The sequence below is a fragment of the Bubalus bubalis genome, chromosome 6, assembly GCF_019923935.1.
Source record: "Bubalus bubalis isolate 160015118507 breed Murrah chromosome 6, NDDB_SH_1, whole genome shotgun sequence".
NCBI classification, from domain to species: Eukaryota; Metazoa; Chordata; class Mammalia; order Artiodactyla; family Bovidae; genus Bubalus; species Bubalus bubalis.
Genome location: NC_059162.1, coordinates 92,147,267 through 92,167,047, shown reverse-complemented (window position 1 = coordinate 92,167,047; position 19,781 = coordinate 92,147,267). Strand labels below are relative to the sequence as shown.

General features: G+C 47.6%; 1 protein-coding gene across 1 annotated transcript in view; it reads right to left on the bottom strand.

Moving 5' to 3' along the window:
* Positions 1 to 18,876, bottom strand: part of GLIS1 (GLIS family zinc finger 1) — a 264,590-nt gene extending 245,714 nt beyond the window's left edge. Inside the window, exons 1-2 of the mRNA XM_025288700.2 lie at positions 18,795 to 18,876; positions 17,506 to 17,809 (exon numbers count right to left, since the gene is read on the bottom strand). Coding sequence (XP_025144485.1) covers positions 17,506 to 17,767 — 262 coding nt within the window. The 5' untranslated portion in view covers positions 17,768 to 17,809; positions 18,795 to 18,876. The remainder of the gene's footprint in view (positions 1 to 17,505; positions 17,810 to 18,794) is intronic.
* Positions 18,877 to 19,781: the final 905 nt, after the last annotated feature.

Below are 19,781 nucleotides of genomic sequence, written 5' to 3'. Positions count from 1 at the left end.
TCTGCCTCTTGAGAAATCTGTATGCAGGTCAGGAAGCAACAGTTAGAACTGGACATGGAACAACACACTGGTTCCAAATAGGAAAGGGAGTACGTCAAGGCTGTATATTGTCACCCTGTTTATTTAACTTATATGCAGAGAACATCATGAGAAACGCTGGACTGGAAGAAACAAAAGCTGGAATCAAGACTGCCAGGAGAAATATCAATCACCTCAGATATGCAGATGACACCACCCTTATGGCAGAAAGTGAAGAGGAACTCAAAAGCCTCTTGATGAAAGTGAAAGTGGAGAGTGAAAAAGTTAGCTTAAAGCTCAACATTCAGAAAACTAAGATCATGGCATCCAGTCCCATCACTTCATGGGAAATAGATGGGGAAACAGTGGAAACAGTGTCAGACTTTATTTTTCTGGGCTCCAAAATCACTGCAGATGGTGACTGCAGCCATGAAATTAAAAGACGCTTACTCCTTGGAAGGAAAGTTATGACCAACCTAGATAGCATATTGAAAAGCAGAGACATTACTTTGCCAACAAAGGTCGGTCTAGTCAGGGCTATGGTTTTTCCAGTGGTCATGTATGGATGTGAGAGTTGGACTGTGAAGAAGGCTTAGCGCGGAAGAATTGATACTTTTGAACTGTGGTGTTGAAGAAGACTCTTGAGAGTCCCTTGGACTGCAAGGAGATCCAACCAGTCCATTCTGAAGGAGATCAGCCCTGGGATTTCTTTGGAAGGAATGATGCTAAAGCTGAAATTCCAGTACTTTGGCCACCTCATGGGAAGAGTTGACTCATTAGAAAAGACTCTGATGCTGGGAGGGATTGGGGGCAAGAGGAGAAGGGGACGACAGAGGATGAGATGGTTGGATGGCATCACTGACTCGATGGACGTGAGTCTGAGTGAACTCCGGGAGTTGGTGATGGACAGGGATGCCTGGTGTGCTGGGATTCATGGGGTGGCAAAGAGTCGGACACGACTGAGCGACTGATCTGATCTGATGGTGGTCCACTGGTAAAGAATCTACCTGTCAATGCAGGAGACACAGGAGACTGGGGTTCAGTCCCTGGGTGGGGGAAGATCCCCTGGTGTAGGCAACAGCAACCCACTCCAGTATTCTTGCTGGGAAATCCCAAGGACAGAGGAGCCTGGTAAGCTACAGTCCATGGGATCACAGAGAGTCAGATCCAACTGAGTGACTGAGCATGTATGCACACATCTTATAATTTCCAAATTTTCTACAATAAGTATACACTTCTGACACAAGTGAGAAAAATAAAAATTATTAAATTACCTTTAAAAGGTATCTTTAAATCTATATCTGTATCTTTACCACTTCAGCCACTTCCCAAAGAAGGATGAGGAGTAAGATCAAGTAATTGGCTGGAAGTTAATGAGAGCTGGACTGTAAAAAAAATGTTGGAGTGCCAAAGAATTGATGCTGTAGAACTGTGGTGCTGGAGAAGTCTCCTGAGAGTCCCTTGGACAGCAAGGAGATCAAACCAGTCAATCTTAAGGGAAATCAATCCAGAACGTTCATTCATTGGGAGGACTGATGCTCAAGCTGAAATTCCAGTATTTTGGTCATCTGATGCAAACAGCTGATTCATTGAAAAAATCCCTGATGCTGGGAAAGATTGAGGGCAGAAGCAGAAGGGACTGGTCATCAGAGGATGAGATGGCTAGATGGCATCAGCAATGCAATGGACATGAAATTGGGCAAACTTCAGGAGATGTTGAGAGACTGAAAGGCCTGGGGTGCTACAGTATATGAGGTTGAAAAGAGTCGGACGCGACTGGGCGACTGAGCAACAACAGGGGTGATTCCTATCTAAACATCTATACAAGATGTCATCAGGGGGCCATGTGCATGATTCCAGCTTCAGAGGTGTACTTGCATGAACCACCTGCCCTCTCTGGACTGCTTCCTGGGGAATCAGCAGAACACACCCACTACAGACGGGCCATTCAAACACTACTTTTCCAGGAAGGCTGCCCTGATCTCTCTCTTGTCAGTGCTAGCCTGTGAGCTCTCTGAGAGCCAGCAGACCCTAGGATTCACGTCTGCATCCTCAGTAGGAGCCAGGCCTGGTAACCAACATGCTGGCCCCACCTCCAAGCTGTTACGTTCATCTGCCTGTCCTCTTGACTGGATGCTCCCAAAGCTGATGCTGAGCTTGGGTTATACCCACTTCTCCAGAGTCTAACAGAGAACCTAGCATATGATAGGGTTCTAGGAAATGTTTGCTGAACAAATGAATAAATTAAAGAAAGATACTCTAAACTAGCACTATCCAACCGAACTTTCTCTGGTGATGGAAATGTCCTATATTTGCTGTCCAATAGGGTAGCCACTGGGCTTACCAGGTGGCCATAGTGAAAAAGAACCTGCCTGCCAATGCAGGAGACACAAGAGATGAGGGTTTGATTCCTGGGTGGGGAAGGTCCCCTGGAGGAGGGCATGGTAACCCACCCTAGTATTCTTGCCTGGAGAAGTCCATGGACAGAGGAGCCTGGTAGGCTACAGTCCATGGGGTCACAAAGAGTTGGACACGACTGAACGACTAAGCACGCAGCACACACACATGGTAGCCACTAGCCACACGGGTAGTGAAAGCCACTGAGCACTGAAATGTTGCCAGTAGTCTCTTTTATTTAATTGTAAATTAATTTAAATAGCCATAAATTCTTCCATACGAATGCTTACATACAGGATAATTATAAGATTACAGAGATGATCCATTTTAAAAAAGAGAGATGACCCAACATCTTATAGCACTCAAAAGATGATCATGGCAAGATACTGAAAATGAGGAGGGGGAAGAGAAAGAAGGTCCCCAACCACCTCCAAGCCTGCACCTACCTGGCTGATATCACACAACGGGAACCTACTTGTCTCCATAGCTCCCTGGCCAACAGCTCTACTGTATTCTGGGTACAAAGCAGCCAGAGTCATTGAGAGAATAAAAGACTGAGATGAGTGAGAAGGGAAGGGTGTGGGTCTGGGAGAGGAAAGACTCTGAAGGGGTTGCAAAAGGTAAACTCTGGCCTTTTTTATCGCCAGAGATAAGAAGAGAGAGTATTCCCTCCAAGAAAAAGCTTATGCAAGAAGGGACTAGCAACAGGTGCAGGAAAAGAGCTAGCAAAGGTGTCCCCAACCCCAGGACTGGGTAATCCGTGTGGCTCCACCACCAGTGTCCAGAGCAGAAGGCTGCTCTGCACACCCATGTTCCCGCCCGTCCTCAGATTCTCACACTAGGCTTGCAAGGGAGCTAGCTAGCAAATATTTCCATCTTTTAAGCTGGCAAACCAAGGTTCTGTGAGATCATCCAAGGTCGCAGGTCTCAGACTGTCTGGAGCTCAGAAGTCTGCTGAGGACAGTGAGCCAGATGATGAGTTGGTGAAGTCACACAGATGAGGACTGGAGACCTGGCCAGGCTGGGAGGGAACCTGCACACACTGTCGTCTTGCCCTGCTGACTTCGAGCTCAGTGCAGGTAAGGGCTCTGTGTGTTAGACCACGATGGTGTCCCAGGGCCCAATCAATACCTGGGACATAGTAGCCATTCAATATACTGATGAACAGACAAAGCAACAACCAAACCGGGATTACAGCCCATCTGTTTTCAGGATACTTTGTCACCTGTGTGGGTGCTCAGTCGTATCTGACTCCTTGTGACCCCATGGACTGTAGCCCACCAAGGTCCTCTGTCCATGGGATTCTTCAAGCAAGAATATTGGAGTGGGTTGCCATGCCCTCCTCAAGGGGATCTTCCCGACCCAGGGATTGAACTCACATTTCCTCCGTCTCCTGCATTGGCAGGCAGATTCTTTGCCATCAAGCCACCTGGATAAAGCCAATACTTCATTCCCTGTGCGCCTGACAATTGGCCAGACAGAGATCACTGTCCAAGGCTCAGACATACAGAGCCACTCTGGGTTGCTGTCCTGAAAATCTGCTTGGGGAATTGCCCAGGAAGCCACATGTTGACTGCAGAAGGACAGATTAATTCCTCTGGGGACCTGCATTCATTCTCTTCTCTGGTCCACACTCCTCCTGCAAGTCGGAGATGCAGTTATTACAGACCCTGCTCCACAGAGCTCACAGTCTCGTTGGGGAGGAAGCATCCATAAAAGCTGACTATTCAATGGGAGAAAACTGACAAAGGGCAGCAGAAGATGAAGGAGAGAAACAGTAATTCTGGCTGGAGGAGGCAGTTTCTCAACTGTGATGAATGGGGAAGATTGGAGCCAAGGCATTCGAGTTTAGAGGACCTGGGGGAAGGTCCAGAGAGGAGGCAAGGTGTGAGAAAGGGCAGGGTCTTGGAGTCAGGCCTGCAGCTACCACTCAACAGCTCTAGAATTTTGGGCAGGTCATTCAGCCTTAGTTTTTCTCATCTGTAAAATGGGGGTGATGATACTTCACAAGGAGTAAGTGGCTTCACAGAATATCTGCTCAAGCGGGGCCCAACAAATTGAAGCCTCCCCAGGGCTGAAGAGCCCCACCAGTGTGGGGATGTGGGAGGAGAAAAGGGGCACCATCTTAAGTGTAAGAGGTAGAAGCAAGGGAATTCAGCTGGATATTAGAGTTTGAAGGCAACTCCCAACCCAACTAACCAGGGACAGGGGGAGGGAGGTCTGTACCTCCTGACCCACCCCAGAAACACCCACTCCTGCCAGATACCAGAGCCACTGCAGCTTGAATGAATGTTCTGGACTGACCCCAGGGCCGGGACTTGTCAGATAATTGTGCTGATGCAGCCCACGCCCACCTGGGCAAGGGAGGTGGACAGCTCCTAACCTTCCTCCAACCCTAAGTGAAGTCAAGATGCCAGCCAGTCAGATCTGTGAACTCCCGCACTGAGATTAGGTCTCAGTCTCTGAAACCCTGAAGTCCTTGTTCTTTAATTTTTCCAAATAAATAAATAAATAGAAAGAAAGAAAGAACAAAATCAGGACTTCCTTGGCGGTTCAGTGGCTAGGTTAAGACTCCAAGCTCCCAACACAGGGGCCTTGGTTTCGATCCCTGGCCAGGGAACTAGATCCCGCAACTAAGACCCAGCACAGCCAAACAAGTAAATGAATAAAATATTTTTTAAAAAAAGAAAGAAAGAAAGAACAAAACATCAAAATAAGGGGGTGGGGTACTGAGACATAGAGGAGAAACACCATCAGACCAAGTCAGGCTTGGGGACCTAGGCCCAGCTCTGCCACTCAGTAAGAGCAAAAATAACAGCTCACCTTTGTCACATACCTACTACGTGCCAGCCCCTGAGCTAGGTGCTCTACAGACTCATTACTTAATCCTCACCTTAATCCCCTCATCAACTCTATGAGATAGACTTTATCTTCATTTCACAAATGAAGAAAATGGGGGCTCAGAGTCCAGTGAACTTGCCCAAGGTCCAGCAAATGGTATAGTTGAGGTCTGAACTCAGTTCTGACTCCAAAAGCCATGTGACCACCTTTGTGCAAGTCATATGACCTCTCTGAACCTTAGTCTTCCCATCTGTTCATAGGGGGATGGAATGAATAATAACGATTTGGGCAGAGCTCTACAGTTTACAAGCTCAAACCACTACAGTACCCAGAGAGGAGCCAGGAAGCCAACACAATCCCTGCGGTCCATCTAAGCCTGTCGTGGAGTGGGGATCAGGGTGTATACAGCCATCTCCACCCCAGCAGGGCAACTGAGTGCTGGCTCCTGGTTCTCATTTCCAAGGTTCTTCTTCATCTTAGAGAAATCTGAGTCAGATGTGTTGCAACCACCAATAACTGCTCTTTAAACCTCAGGATGGGAGAAGGCAATGGCACCCCACTCCAGTACTCTTGCCTAGAAAATCCCATGGATGGAGGAGCCTGGTAGGCTGCAGTCCATGGGGTCGCTAGAGTCGGACATGGCTAAGCGACTTCACTTTCACTTTTCACTTTCATGCATTGGAGAAGGAAATGGCAACCCACTCCAGTGTTCTTGCCTGGAGAATCCCAGGGACAGAGGAGCCTGGTGGACTGCCGTCTATGGGGTCGCACAGAGTCGGACACGACTGAAGCGACTTAGCAGCAGCAGCAGCAAACCACAGGATGAGACACTCTTGAAAGCACCTGGGACTCTGCTTAGAAGGGAGGGCAGGTATGTGGCAGGGAGTGCCTACAATCCAGGCCAGTCACTGCAGGACAGCATTTGGCCCCTTACTCTTCTACCTGACACCACTCCGCCTGGCCACAGCCTAGAAGGGTCTGTGACCATGGAAGCCAACTCCTCCCAGAAAGGAGAGGAAAGGGAGGCCCAGACAGAGGAGAAGACTTGCCCAACAAATGTGACCCAGAAGAGCAGCGCAGACCTCACGGTGAAAAGCCCCAAGACCGTGTGGAAAGAAAACAGGGCTGTTTCTGCATGTGAGAACTCCTTGTACACCTACTGGAGTTTCGCATGTGCCAAGAGCTTACTATATGTTCAAACTTGTAGGAGAAACAAAGACATCAAACTTCTCCTTTCATGGTGACAAGCTCCTTGAGGGCAGAGACTGGACTGGACTCCATTCCCAAACTTCCTTGACATCCACTTTGATCCAGGCCCTGTGCTAGGCACAGGGGTGCAGGAATAATGAGACTCTGCCCTGCCCTCAAGGACACAGTAGGTAAATAGAAAATTGCCACAGGACATGTCCTGTGCTACAGATGAAGGAAGGAGAGGGTTGTGGGTGCCAGAGGCCTAGCATCACCAGGCTGTGGGAGAACAGGAAAGCTTCCAGAAAGAGGTGGCATCTGAGCTGCGTCTTAAGATTAAGTAGGAGTCAGACCAGTGAAAAGGAAGGGAAGGAAGGCCCTTCCAGGAGATTTGGTTTATCAAACGTTTGCATAACAGCAATAACAATAAAATTCCAACATTAATTGAGCATCTGACCATGTGCCAGTCTCTGTATTTAAGCACTTTTACATATACAAGTATTAACTCATTTCATTCACATAAAAATCTTTTGAGACCATTACAACTATTATTCCCATTTTACAGATAAGAATATTGAGACCCAAAGAGCTTAATAACTTGCCCAAGATCCCCAAGTTGGTACCTAAAACCAGAGTTCAAACCTAGTGGTCTGGTTCTACATTACAGCCCCAACCAGCACCCTATATCCTTCTCAGATACGTATTTGTGAGACAAGGTGCTAGACATAAGGCTACAAAGATAGATATTTGAGTATTAACTATTTTATATTCTAAAAATGATTTAAAGAGGCACACAAATGAATAAAAATAAGCTCACAGTGTGTAAGGACAGAAGGACACATAAAGAGAAAATTCCAGATTCGAAGCTTCATAAGGAAAAGTCTGATGCTGCTGCTGCTGCTAAGTCGCTTCAGTCATGTCCGACTTTGTGTGACCCCATAGACGGTAGCCCACTAGGCTCCTCTGTCCCTGGGATTCTCCAGGCAAGAACACTGGAGTGGGTGGCCATTTCCTTCTCCAATGCATGAAAGTGAAGTCTCTCAGTTGTGTCCGACTCTTAGCGACCCCATGGACTGCAGCCCACCAGGCTCCTCCATCCATGGGATTTTCCAGGCAAGAGTACTGGAGTGGGGTGCCATTGCCTTCTCCGCAGCTCCTCGATCTGCTGCTGCTAAGTCACTTCAGTCGTGTCCGACTCTGTGCGACCCCATAGACGACAGCCCACCAGGCTCCCCCGTCCCTGGGATTCTCCAGGCAAGAACACTGGAGTGGGTTGTCATTTCCTTCTCCAACGCATGAAAGTGAAAAGTGAAAGTGAAGTCGCTCAGTCGTGTCCGACTCTTAGCGACCCCATGGACTGGAGCCTACCAGGCTCCTCCGTCCATGGGATTTTCCAGGCAAGAGTACTGGAGTGGGGTGCCATTGCCTTCTCTGCTGATGCTGCTGAAGGACAAGCAAATAAGACGTTAGGAAGAGATGGTAAACTTCCTGGTGGTCTGGTGGTTAAGAATCCGCCTTCCAATGCAGGGGATGCAAGTTCAATCCCTGGTCAGGGAACTGAGGTCCCACAAGCCTCAAGGCAGCTAAGTGTGAGTATTGCAACTACCGAGCTCACAGACCACAAGTAGAGAGTCCGTGCGCCACAAAAGGTTCCCCTGATGCAATGAAGCAACAAAGACCCGATGCAGCCAAATGAATTAATTTAAAAATAAATAAATTCATTTCCTTTAAAAAAAAAAAAAAAGGAAGAGATGGAACTGGATTGGCCGGAAGGCTTTGAACACCAGACCAAGGTGCTCAGATTTTTCCTTCAGTCAACTAGCTGCTAATCTATAAGCCATGGAGAAGGCAATGGTACCCCACTCCAGTACTCTTACCTGGAAAATTCCATGGACTGAGGAGCCTGGTAGTCTACAGTCCATGGGGTCGCAAAGAGTCGGACACGACTGAGCGACTTTACTTACTTAATCTACAAGCCAAGATATAATTTCAGGGAAGACCGTGAAAGCATGTGCCAAAGACTATCTCTAGAACAAACCGATATCACTACAGATATGTGAGTGGTTGATAAAATACAAATCTCTTTAAAATAGCCCTTAAAACTAGTAACCTCCAGGTATCTTTTCCACCAGTAGATAAAAAATATAACAGCTATCATAGGGGATAGATTTTTGTCCTTATGTTCAGAAAACTTGGGATACCCTGCTGTCAGGAATGGGAAGTAACAAGAAGGCTTTAAGCAAGGAACTCTTTGGGGATTGAAGGTCTGGGAATTTTGCCCTCCACCCACACCTATACCTCCACCTCTCCAGGCTAGAAATCAACCATCTGAAGTCCCAAAGATGAGCTGAGCCCAGCCAAAAGCCCCAATGCAGAGACATTCTCACAAAGAGAGCTACGTAAGTACAAATGACTGTTTGATCAATCATTTGGCCTCAGCGTGGGATTTGGTTAGAATTAAAGCCATCTGGTTGGGAGGGGGAGGAGACAAGCAGGCGGGAAAATGACCCACCCCCTCCCCCCAAAAAGCATTGTTAAAATATAACGGGGGAAAAACAGTAAAGTCCCTGCTGTTATTTCAGCCTAAGCCACTTAATCCTTCAGCACATAAAGCAACTTATTTTATGACCTTTTCTCTTTAAAAAGTAAATCAGAAGACGCTGCCTTGAATTCAGATATCTCTGAAACACACTACTCATCCCTCCCAGTGAAATATCCTGTTTCATAAACCTTCTTCGAGATACTTGAAACTGCAGATCACTAAATGCCTAGCTTTAGGCATCTGACATTCCAGAGAATTAATATTTAAACTTATTATAGGAAAAAAGAATTGAGTTTGGTTGAAGCATGAAATATTTAATAGTGTCTCCAAATTAGAAACCCTATTTTGTTTCGCGTTGGAAATGCCAACGTTATTACCTGGGCTTTGCACTCAAATTAGATAAAATGCACGGGCGGTCTTGAGATTAAACACACAATTACAGCCGTTCTCTCCAGAGAGAAGGGGAGCGAGACAGGTTTGGGGAGTGGAAGCGATTGGGTTTCATTTTTACGATACACTTAAAATTATATTATCATTCTCTGCCTGGAGGGTTGGACTTGAGAGGGTTGAAGCTACTTAACCACTGAAAACTGTGTCAAGATCGGTGAATCCACAGAGCCCGATTCACAGGCTGGTGAAGCCGTCTATGTCTTGGAACAGGCCCACTGCTGGGCAAAACCCCGGGGAACTTTCTCTACTCACTAGGACAAAAGTATTAAGTGGTTTGGGATAAAAATTAAGCTTCAATTGACACAGTGGATCCTGGCAGCCTCTGCCGGCACGTGTAATTTATTTACAGGGTTGGAAAGTCGGCAAAATACATCATCAACTCTTATACAAACTTCTATTAGGTATTAAATACCCAAGCCTCAGAGAAGTAATTCATATAGTCCAACAACGTTCCAAAATAAACCCAATCTCCAGCCCTCCGGAGAGCTTAAAACAGCAAATGGGATCTGTGTTTTTAAAGCTGAGTTTATAATACTCCCTGGTTTCTTGCTAAAGCTTTGCCATCAAACCTGTTACTTAAAAACAAAAGCAACAACATCTAAGAGAGTAATCCGGTTGCTAAAAAAGACATAAATAGGAAGAGGCTGAGACACAGGCAACCAGGCCATCCTTGACACCTCTTCCGGCTCTCGCTTTCAGACGCGGGGTCAACATCTAAAGGCAAAGGAGCTTTGGGCAAGCCGAAAGCCTCCTACAATTTCCACTTCAGAAAAAATATGACCCCTTGAGAATGTCCACATTCACATATATTCTCACAAACACATACACACCCCCGTGCAAGGCCACAGACCCAAGCCAGCAGTGGGACCTCCTCCTTCCAGAGAGGGGCATTTGACTCATTCATCATTTGACACAAAAGACCCATTTCCCACAAACTCTAGTTCACTCTGATCCCTGGCTTGCTCTCCCCCACAAGCCTTTCTTCATCCCACCAGGCGTTTAATAAGAAATAATTAGTTAATAGATCTCCAGCCATCATGCCCAGTGAAGCATGCATTCTACACACCAAGTGTAGTGGGATCATGAGGAATTCTCTTCAAACAGAAGTCTTCATTACCAGCAGAAGGGGGATCACAGCCAGGGCCTGGGCAACAGAGCTCCCACCGTATGACAGGCTCAAATGGGGACTCGAACCTGCAGTAACCAGTGGGGTGTGTGTATGCTGCTTCTGAGAGGGGTCTGCTTCCAGGGCCTCCAGTCTCAGGCTCCTTGCCTGAGGACCCCCATGTCACAACTGGGAACCACTGTCCTTTCCCCATTTCTGCAGCAGAGAGTAGTGGGGAGAGCCCCAGTGGAGGCAGAGTCTCCCCTTAAAGTCACACCTCAGCCTGTGAGCTGAGACTGCAGTCTGCCCAAGGACTGGTTGTCTGTACCTGCCTGTGGCCTTCCACTGCTGTCCCCCAGGGTTCAGAGACACACGCTAGAGCCACTGCGACTCTTAGCTGCTGCATGGGTTTTAAAAGCTGTAGTTGAGAGCTCTGTGCTCTAGAGTAGCAGTCCCCGACCTTTTCGGCACCAGGGACCTGTCTCGTGGAAGATGATTTTTCCACGGACCAGGAGAAACGCGGGGTGGTTTGGCGATGATTCAAGCGCATCACATTTATTGTGCATATTATTCTATTATTACATCAGCTCCACCTCAGATCATCAGGTGTTAGATCCCGGAGGCTGAGGATCCCTGCTTCAGGGCGAAAGCGCCGGCTTTGCTGTCAGACAGAGCTGGGTTCAAATCCCAGGCTCTACTATCTACTTTCTGTGCAGTGAGTCACTGCAAATTTAATACGGAGCTCACTGTTTAGACAAATTGCTCAACTTTTCCAAGCCTCATTTCCCTGATCTGTAAATTCAGAACAATGCCTCCTTTTCTCATAGGGTTATTGGGCTTTATTAAATGCAATGACAGCTACGAACTGCTTGACCTGGCACAGAGTAGGTGCTCAGTAAAGGTTAGTTGACATCTCTTCCTCTTCTGGTTCCTTCTGTAGTCAGCTTCAGGAGTCAAGAGTTCCAAGAAGAGGTCAAGTCGAGAACCAGACCTTTTTCTGTACTCTATATCCTTCCGAACTGCCCCAGCCGAGTTCACAAGGAATCCTTGAGCAACGGAGCAGGAAGGGACTACAGGTCATCCCAACCAAGTGCTTCCCATTTTACAGATGGGGAAACCAAGGCTCAGAGCCAAGGGCTGGGCCCACATGCATTGAGTCTGTACAATGGTGTGTGTGTTTGCTCCAGACAGGGCTAACCATAACCACCAAAAAAATTCAGGCCATACAGGAAATGCATTATTCAGTGAACGGACTGAAGGCTCCTCTCAGTGCATCTGACTCAAATGCTGACTTTAAAAACACAGCTCGTAATGCTAACACAATCTGCCTCGACCCACCGGAAATCTTCGGAAGGAATAACCCTTTAGAGTTAAGGGGATGACGGAGAAAAGAAGAAAACAGATGCTTCAAGTGACTTTAAACTAAAAGACCACTGGGTCAGGGTTGTATTTTTTCCACCCCATCCCATCCCAGGCCTCTGTTTTCTTTCAGTTTCTTATAAGGCTTTAGGACACCAAAGCAGCCACAAAACTTCCCCCCCACCCCACTCTTTCTGCTTCCCTTAACTCAGTAACTCAGCTATCAGTCCCGGACTTTGCTTCTAATGCTGAAAGCATTTTTTTTTTTCATTGTAAACTATTAAGTCGGGCAGCGGCTGTTGATAAACAAGAAGTCCGTTTTTAAACTGCTAGAATCATTAGCACAGGGAAGGCGAGCAGCACAAATATTTCAGGAGTTTGCTCTTTTTTCCTGGCCCTAGTATCACAGCTGGGCTTTCTGCATGTTGCAGTTGAATTTTTTAAAGCCCAGGGCAGAATTTGTTTCATTTCTTCTCCCCCTTGAACTGAATGTCTTTGTTTCTTTAAACACAAAAAATAAACTACCCCCTACCAGAAGAAACAACACAAGTCTTCAGGTCCAAATTAACTGCAACTAAAATCTGTATTAGGAAAAAAAATTAGCAAACCACAGTCTAATTTAACTTTGAATATAATCATAGATATAAGGTGAAGTTGTTGAAGTACAACCATATCAGCTTCAAAACAGAGAATTCTTTTCTAGGAAAATTGAGAGAAAGAAGGGAAATTATCCTCCCTATGCAAAAGTCCCAGTTAGTGACTGGTCCATTTACAAATAAAGTTGGTATTTATTTGTTTGGTTTTTTTTTTTCCTATTCCTATCCAAAAAAGGATGGAAAACCCCATTCCAAACTTTAGTTTCTCCCCTTTTCTAGGATGTTTGCCAAACTCCACAAAATAAAACCGAAGAAAATGATGATAATTATGCAACATTCAGAACAAAGAACATAAGAATATATTTTTTTAAATGATTCATTGTGCACTTATGCCTGTAATGGGATTTTAACGCACTGTAAAAATAAGCGTGCTGGCTCACTTAGCTTCTCATGCAACTGTAACGCAGGGAGATGAAGAACTTAAAGATGGGGTGAGTTTTGGGTGTTTTCTGAAGGAGAAGATGTGTGAAGGAAAACCATGGTGTATAAAGAAACACGTTTTTTAATCAGAGGTGGAGCAACACAGCCTATGGATATAATTCCGCAGCTAAGGCAGTCCTGAGACCTCAGCCCAGCCTAAGCACTACAGGTAAACGAGTCCGCAATAAGGAAGCCTAAGTTACGATCTCACGTGCTGGTTCCCTTTCCATTTTGCACGCCGGGTCTTAGCAGCTTCTACAGAGCTTGGGAGGCAAAAAGGGAAGAGAAATTCTAGCCACCCAAGATTCTTTGGGAATCTTTGGGAGTTGTATTTCCACTACATGTCTATAAAAGATTTGTCGGATACATAATTCTTATGACTGTAGACGCAACATGTTCCTATCTTATTTGTGTACCCACACACATACATGTTTCTCTTTGTCTCACTGAGCCTGACATTTGGCCAGCAGGTTTTTCTCCCCCTTATTTGAAACCTCAAGCACTGAAGAAATTTGGATCTGATTATTTCCGGATCGCAGGACCAGCACTTTAAAATGGATGAAATGCAAGCAAATTGCCCACTAGAGCCGGAGGGGGTAAATGCTTTCAAAATAACTCATACCTTTCTATTATGGATGTGCTGGCCTCTCCAAAATCTCCCCAGAACATCACAGTGGCTTTTGATTCAAATGAAGAAACTCTACAAGGTAATGCCAACCAAAACCGTTATGTCTTTACTCTCCACCTCCAGTCCCTAATGCGCCTGCTCACAACCTACAACTGCAGTCCTTCTTTGTTTTCATTTTTAAAGAAAAAATACATATACTTTTTCTTTAAGTTACAAGATTGACTGCTTTGGGAATTTTTAGCCACAGTATGATAGCTGTTAACTAACAGCAGGGTCCACATTTGTCATGATCATCAGCCTCCTTTTTATTTGCTAGGATGTGTCCAGTCTCAGCACACAGTGAAAAGGGTCCAGTGAGTTGCTGAGAATTATCTGGTTTGGTCTGAGAGCAGCAATTCTGGTCAAACAGAATCATTTGGTAAACTAAGAAGTTTTCTAACGATGGCACAGATACTCGTTACCAAATTCCGAAGATTCGAGACAGAAGAAATACCAACAGCAAAAATAGTTTAAATTCTCTGGGAACGCTTGGGAAGCCGTCATGAACGCCAGCTCTCAGCCACCAACACACACACATATAAGGCACTAGTTGTGGAATGGGAAGCCTTAGAAACTGCCACTTACTGTCTGTAGCCTTAAGCACATCCTTGAACCTGAATGTCTTCATCAATAAAATGGGAATCACAGTAGTAAGAGCCAGAATCTGCCTGCAGATACAAACTGCAAAGAGCTTTTACATCTGTCCCCTCAGAACAGCCCACAAGGTAGGCAGGGCTCAGCTGGCATGAAGGCTGATGAAAGAACGTGTGCGGGACACACGCTGAAAACTGTGAAGCCCTGTGCCCAGAGAGCAAGCTTCACCAAGTCAGCCGCAAAGAGCTGACCGCCTCCATAAAGTCCAGATGTTTACCTTCTTTCCTTGTCAGAACTTCCACAAGCAGAGTGTTGGGTGTTTAATAAAAAGAAAGAAAAAGCGCAGCATCTGGTAATTTGGCCTTTTCAGCTGTTTGGAATCTGGATAAACGGGACTCTGCCATAAACAGATCGTGATTCTTATTGTAAATGATGACAATGTTAGTCCATGACGTTGCACCATCCCCAGGGCCTCCTGACTCCAGATCTGGAAATGCAGAGGACCCTGACATTTACGGATAAGCTGCTGGGTTCGAGAGCTCACGCTCCGCCTCAGTTTAGGGTCTGTCCGAGAAACAAGAAGGCAGAGCATCTGAAACCTGATTCCAAACCAAGCAATACTGTCGTCTCTCCGCTCACCAGGGAAGCACTGGCCACAAAAGACCTGAAGCTTGGCTCCTCTCAGCTTCTCTGGCTAGGACACCAGTTAAAAGTCGTGAAAGTCAACAATTAAAAAAAAATCAAACCTTTCTCCCTCCTCGCCCTACCCTCTTTGTCTCAAATAGAGCTGACCATAACAGTGCCCTACACGAATTAATAAACGCGAACCCTTCTTCCTTTTTAGTTTATATTCTTACAACTGTTTCATTTTCCCTTGGGAAGGAAATATTATTACCTCTCGTGCAAATGAAAAACCAGCGGTTGAGAACGTTAAACACATCACAAGAGCCATCTCCAAAATAACCAGGCACTGAGGTGGCCCTTTGACACCGTATATCACTAATACTCTCCTCAGTCTTTCTGTCTCACGGTAGATTTACAAATGAGGAAACTAAGGCTCAGAGAAGGAAATAACTTCCCCTAGTCCCACGGATCCTAGGTGGCAGGGTCTTAAAATTTCCAGCATGGTCAATAAATATTTTTCAGTTGGTATTCTTGTCTTCTGTTTCCAGTAAGCCTGAGACTTGGAGCTAGACACCAAATATTCAAAGGGTTATAAGGCCTAGGGAGTATCTGTGTGGGAACAGGGGCAGCAAGAAGGTTTCTTTTATGGCCTGTTTGAGAAGGTTGCCCAGCTCTGATTTTCTCTCAGGCCACTGTGTAGCTTGACTACAGGGGAAAAAATTGCCTAGAAAGACAGAAGCCGAGTCAGAAGCCTCTTCAAGCCTAGGTCCATAAGCTATGGGCTGGCCAGAGACCCCCACCCAGCAGGCCTCAGTTTCCTCATCTTTTAAATGGGTATAACAAATCTGACCCCCCCCCCACCAGCCTCACTGGAGGCTGTGAAGAAAACAGAAGCCTCTTACAAAAAGCTTAATCAGTACAACCATCTTAAGGTACAAAGAAAGAGGTGCTTCCTCCCATTCTTTTACCCTCCTCTGCCCTTTCCAAACACAATTCTGATTTAAAGATCTCATATTTTAGACATTGGGGGCATGCGGATAAAAATAATTGGGGTTTAGGAGAATGGACGTCAGAAGATTGTACATAACTAATGCATACACATGAAAAGTCTCTAACCACAGCTTTGGATGTCAGAAAGTTGCACACAACGAAAGCATCCACATGAAAGGTCTCTAACCAGGGCTTGGAACAAAGGCTATGTTTGGGAGAGCAATTTATTAGGTCTGCAGAGAACTGAGGTCTTCAGTTGACAGCTATTTTTTTTTTAAACACAAAATGTTGCAAGAGGGTATCTATTTAAGGGAGGATTGTCTACAGGAGGGGGGCAAGTGAGGGAGCTCCAGGCTGCAAATATTACTCATGTCTTGCTGCACAGCCTTCCTCTCTTCCTAGTAAAAGGGAATCTCATGTGCCTATTCCAAGAATAATACGCTAAAGCGTTTTCCTCTATATCCTTTACAAATGACCTCTATCTCTTGGAGAAGAGACTGAATTTAAAACAACAGACAAGAAATAGTGCTCTCCTACAAAGTCAGGTATTTTCATTAAAAAGCAAAAAGTATTTATGTTTATTTCACTTTACCAGTCTTTGAATTAGAGAGATTTTTTTTTTTTTTTACCCTAAAGGCGCTCTCATCCCTAAAAGTAAGCCACCCTACCATTTCTAACTTGCCAATTGATGCTAAAGTAATGATGCCTATAAAGCCATTAAACAAACTTTTTGTCTTCCTCAAGAATCAGCTAGAAATAGAACCAAGAGGTCCCAAACAACGAAATAATAAAAAACCAAAGCTTTGCTTTTTCCCAGGGAAAAAAAGTAGATGAGGGGAAAGATACAGTGCCTCAACAATTTCCCCAATTTCTGGTTAATTATCTGTCAGTGTGAAACTTATAAATAATGGCTCAATAATAATTAACTGTGATGAGAAGAACATGCTCATGAGAATCCAGCCTCATCACTGACTTTGACCCATTAATTATACTGGAGCCTGCACCTTATACCCACCAGCCTCACTGGGTAGAGGACGGGTATTACAAACTAACTTTTGACCAAAGACTATGCTTTTGAAGCATCAAGTACATAACAGCCATTGTTAAAGTCAGGACTTCACTCAGGCTAGACTACAGATTCATAAAATTTTCCATCAGGAATCCAGAAATCAGCTGGTATAATTAATTCCTTACTTGACAGATCGGGAAACTGAGGTCCCAAAAAGGGGAGAGGGGGCTGGCTGAAGGCTTCTGGTTTTTGTTACTGAGGAAGACTGGAATACTTCAAAGTATGCGTTAGCAGGTTCAGAGACAGACATACTCGAGTTGATACTCATCCTAATTTATAATAAGGATTTGACAAATTTCACACAACTTTTATCAGAAACATACAGAAGCAAAATTATGTAATCTGAGCTTTCTAAACACACATCTCCCCCCCAAATAGGCTTACTGAATTTAAATTAGGTGCTTCCTAAACAGTCACCGTTTCAGAATGACAAGCGAGTCCCAAACAACTTGAGAGAAAACTGATGAACTCTGGAGAAAGTTCTACCAAGTGCTTGGGAAGATTCCTACAAAGGCCTGCCGTGGAATCAGACTACCCAAATCTCTCCACGCCCGTGGCCAGGCACGTCGGCGGGGACATACTTACCCTTCCCGGCGGCAGTGGCGGAGGCCTTGGACGGACCGTAGTCTCGGGGACTCCGGGGCCGGAGGAGGTCGTGGGCGCGCGGTGGCGCGGGAGGCCGGGGCAGCAAGTCACGCGGAACCCCCTCCCCGCAGCCCCCGCCGCTCACGGTGACCCTGAAGGCCATGTGCGGGCCGAGGCCAGCGGGCCCCCGGCCGGGACCTGGAGCGCCGGGGGCCTCCTTCGGCCTCTTGTCTGAGTGCGCCTCGGCCACTTCGCAGTGCATGGCGCCGGGGCGGGGCGCACCGCTGGGGGTCTCGCCGGGCTTCTGCGGAGGGGAGAAAGCACAGGCGCGTCAGAATGAGCGGAGCGATCTCCTTCTGGTCCAGGGGGCGATGTTTGAGCAGGTCACCATCCCTCCGTTTATTCCACCTTAGCGCCACCACACTCACCCTAACGTGACAAACCTACCTGATCCACGGAAAAGTCCCCTCCAGGGCGCAGGAACATCTAGCATGTCCTTCCCCGACTAGTGGAAGGCCAGCTACCCAATCTGCCGCCATCCAGTCCTCTTTGGACGAAGGGGAAACTGAGGCCTGGAGAAGGGAGAGCGCCTGTGCGCGTCACCCAGTGGGACACGGAGCTGACGGCAGAGATTCCCGGAGCAGGGTACTGGCAAAGCCGCGGAGACTACTCGGAATGGGTCACGGGCTGCACACCTTGCCTCGTGGGCGCTCTGGGATCCGGCTGAGCGCAGGGACAGCCGACTACGCACCCGCAGGCCCGTGGACAGACCCTCTGAGATACCACCACCACACAAGCTGCGAAAATGGGAGTCGGGGGATGTGTTCTCACTCCCGCAACGTGAACCCATACACGCACCAAGACGCACACTCACACGCGCAGCGGAGAAAACGAACCGATCGCGCGTGCAAACCTGCAAAAAGTCGACAGCCCGTGCACTCCCGCTCCCACGCACACCAAACACACCCCGCAAATGCACACTCGGGGACAAGACGTGCCATACATTCTACTTTCACTCACCAGCTCAGACTCTCAGCAACACTAGTAGCTGCAGTCTCACGCTCACCACGCGCGAGCACTGGGTGCCCCTCCACAGAGCCTTGGGCCTTCCATCATCCCTCCTGGAAAACGGACCCGGGGCCCCAAACTCTCCCTTCCCCTCGTGCTCCCCGCGCAATCTCCAAACTCCCCAATTCACCATCCTGGGACACCAGCCTTGGCTGTCGGCCGGGCGCCCTCCCCCTTCCCGGGCCGCGGGCCGCACCCCCTCTCACCTCGCCCCCACTCACCTCGCAGCGGCTGCTGCAGCTCGCTCACGGGGCGCACGGCTCGGCGCGCCTCCACTGGCGCGGCAGCCCCAGCGACCGCAGCTTCCAGAGGGGCGGTATCCCGGAGGTGGGGGCGGGGCCTCAGCCTGCCTGACAGCCTCTCCAGCCACTAACGCGCTGCAGCCGCCCCGCCGAGGCCAATCGCGGCGCGAAGGCGGGGCCTCCACGGCTGCGGGCCAGGGCCAGCCGCGCGCGAGGCAGGCCGGAGTGTTTGACAGGCGGCGGCCGGTGGCGCTGGGTGCTGCTCGGGCCCCGCTCCGCCCGCTGCCTATCAGGGATAGCCCGCCGGGCGGCGCCGCGGGCTGCAGAGCCTGGGCTCTGTAGTCGGGGCTGGGCCGACGAGTGGGGCGAGAGGCACTCCGTATCAGGAGAGCCGAATCAACCTGTCTCTTCGCATCTCCGAAGCTGAGGCAAGACCCTTCGTCCCTCGTCCAGCGTCAGTTTTCTCCAGGTCAAATGGGACCCGCCAAGCCTGCTAAAGTGGAGGCAGTGGAAGTAAAAGTGCTTTCAAAGTTTCCTTGCAGAATACGACCTGCTCCCACAGATTTCTCAGCGGGTCAGCAGCGAAGTTGGGACCCCAATCCAGGACTTTCAGACTACTTTTCTTAAGTTTCTGTTTCTGTGGTGTTTTTCACCTAAAAGAAACCAGACTAGAGTGTCTCCTTCCAAAGTTAAAGGATAAACAAAAATAGATATCCGGATCCCAACTAGAAAATACCCCCAAGTGAATCTGTGAATCTGTCTGGGAGCAGGGTCCCTGAACCTCGATTTTTAGCGAGCCCCCAGGAGATCCTGGGCTGGAGAATGCCACAGACAGAAGAGCCTGGTGGGCTACAGTCCATGTAGTCCATCAGGACCTGGGACCTGGTTGCCCTGAAGTCCGGCTTCCCTCACAGACAGCAGTGTTGCAGCAAGTCCTGCCCAGTGTGTAGAAAGTAGAGGAAGAAC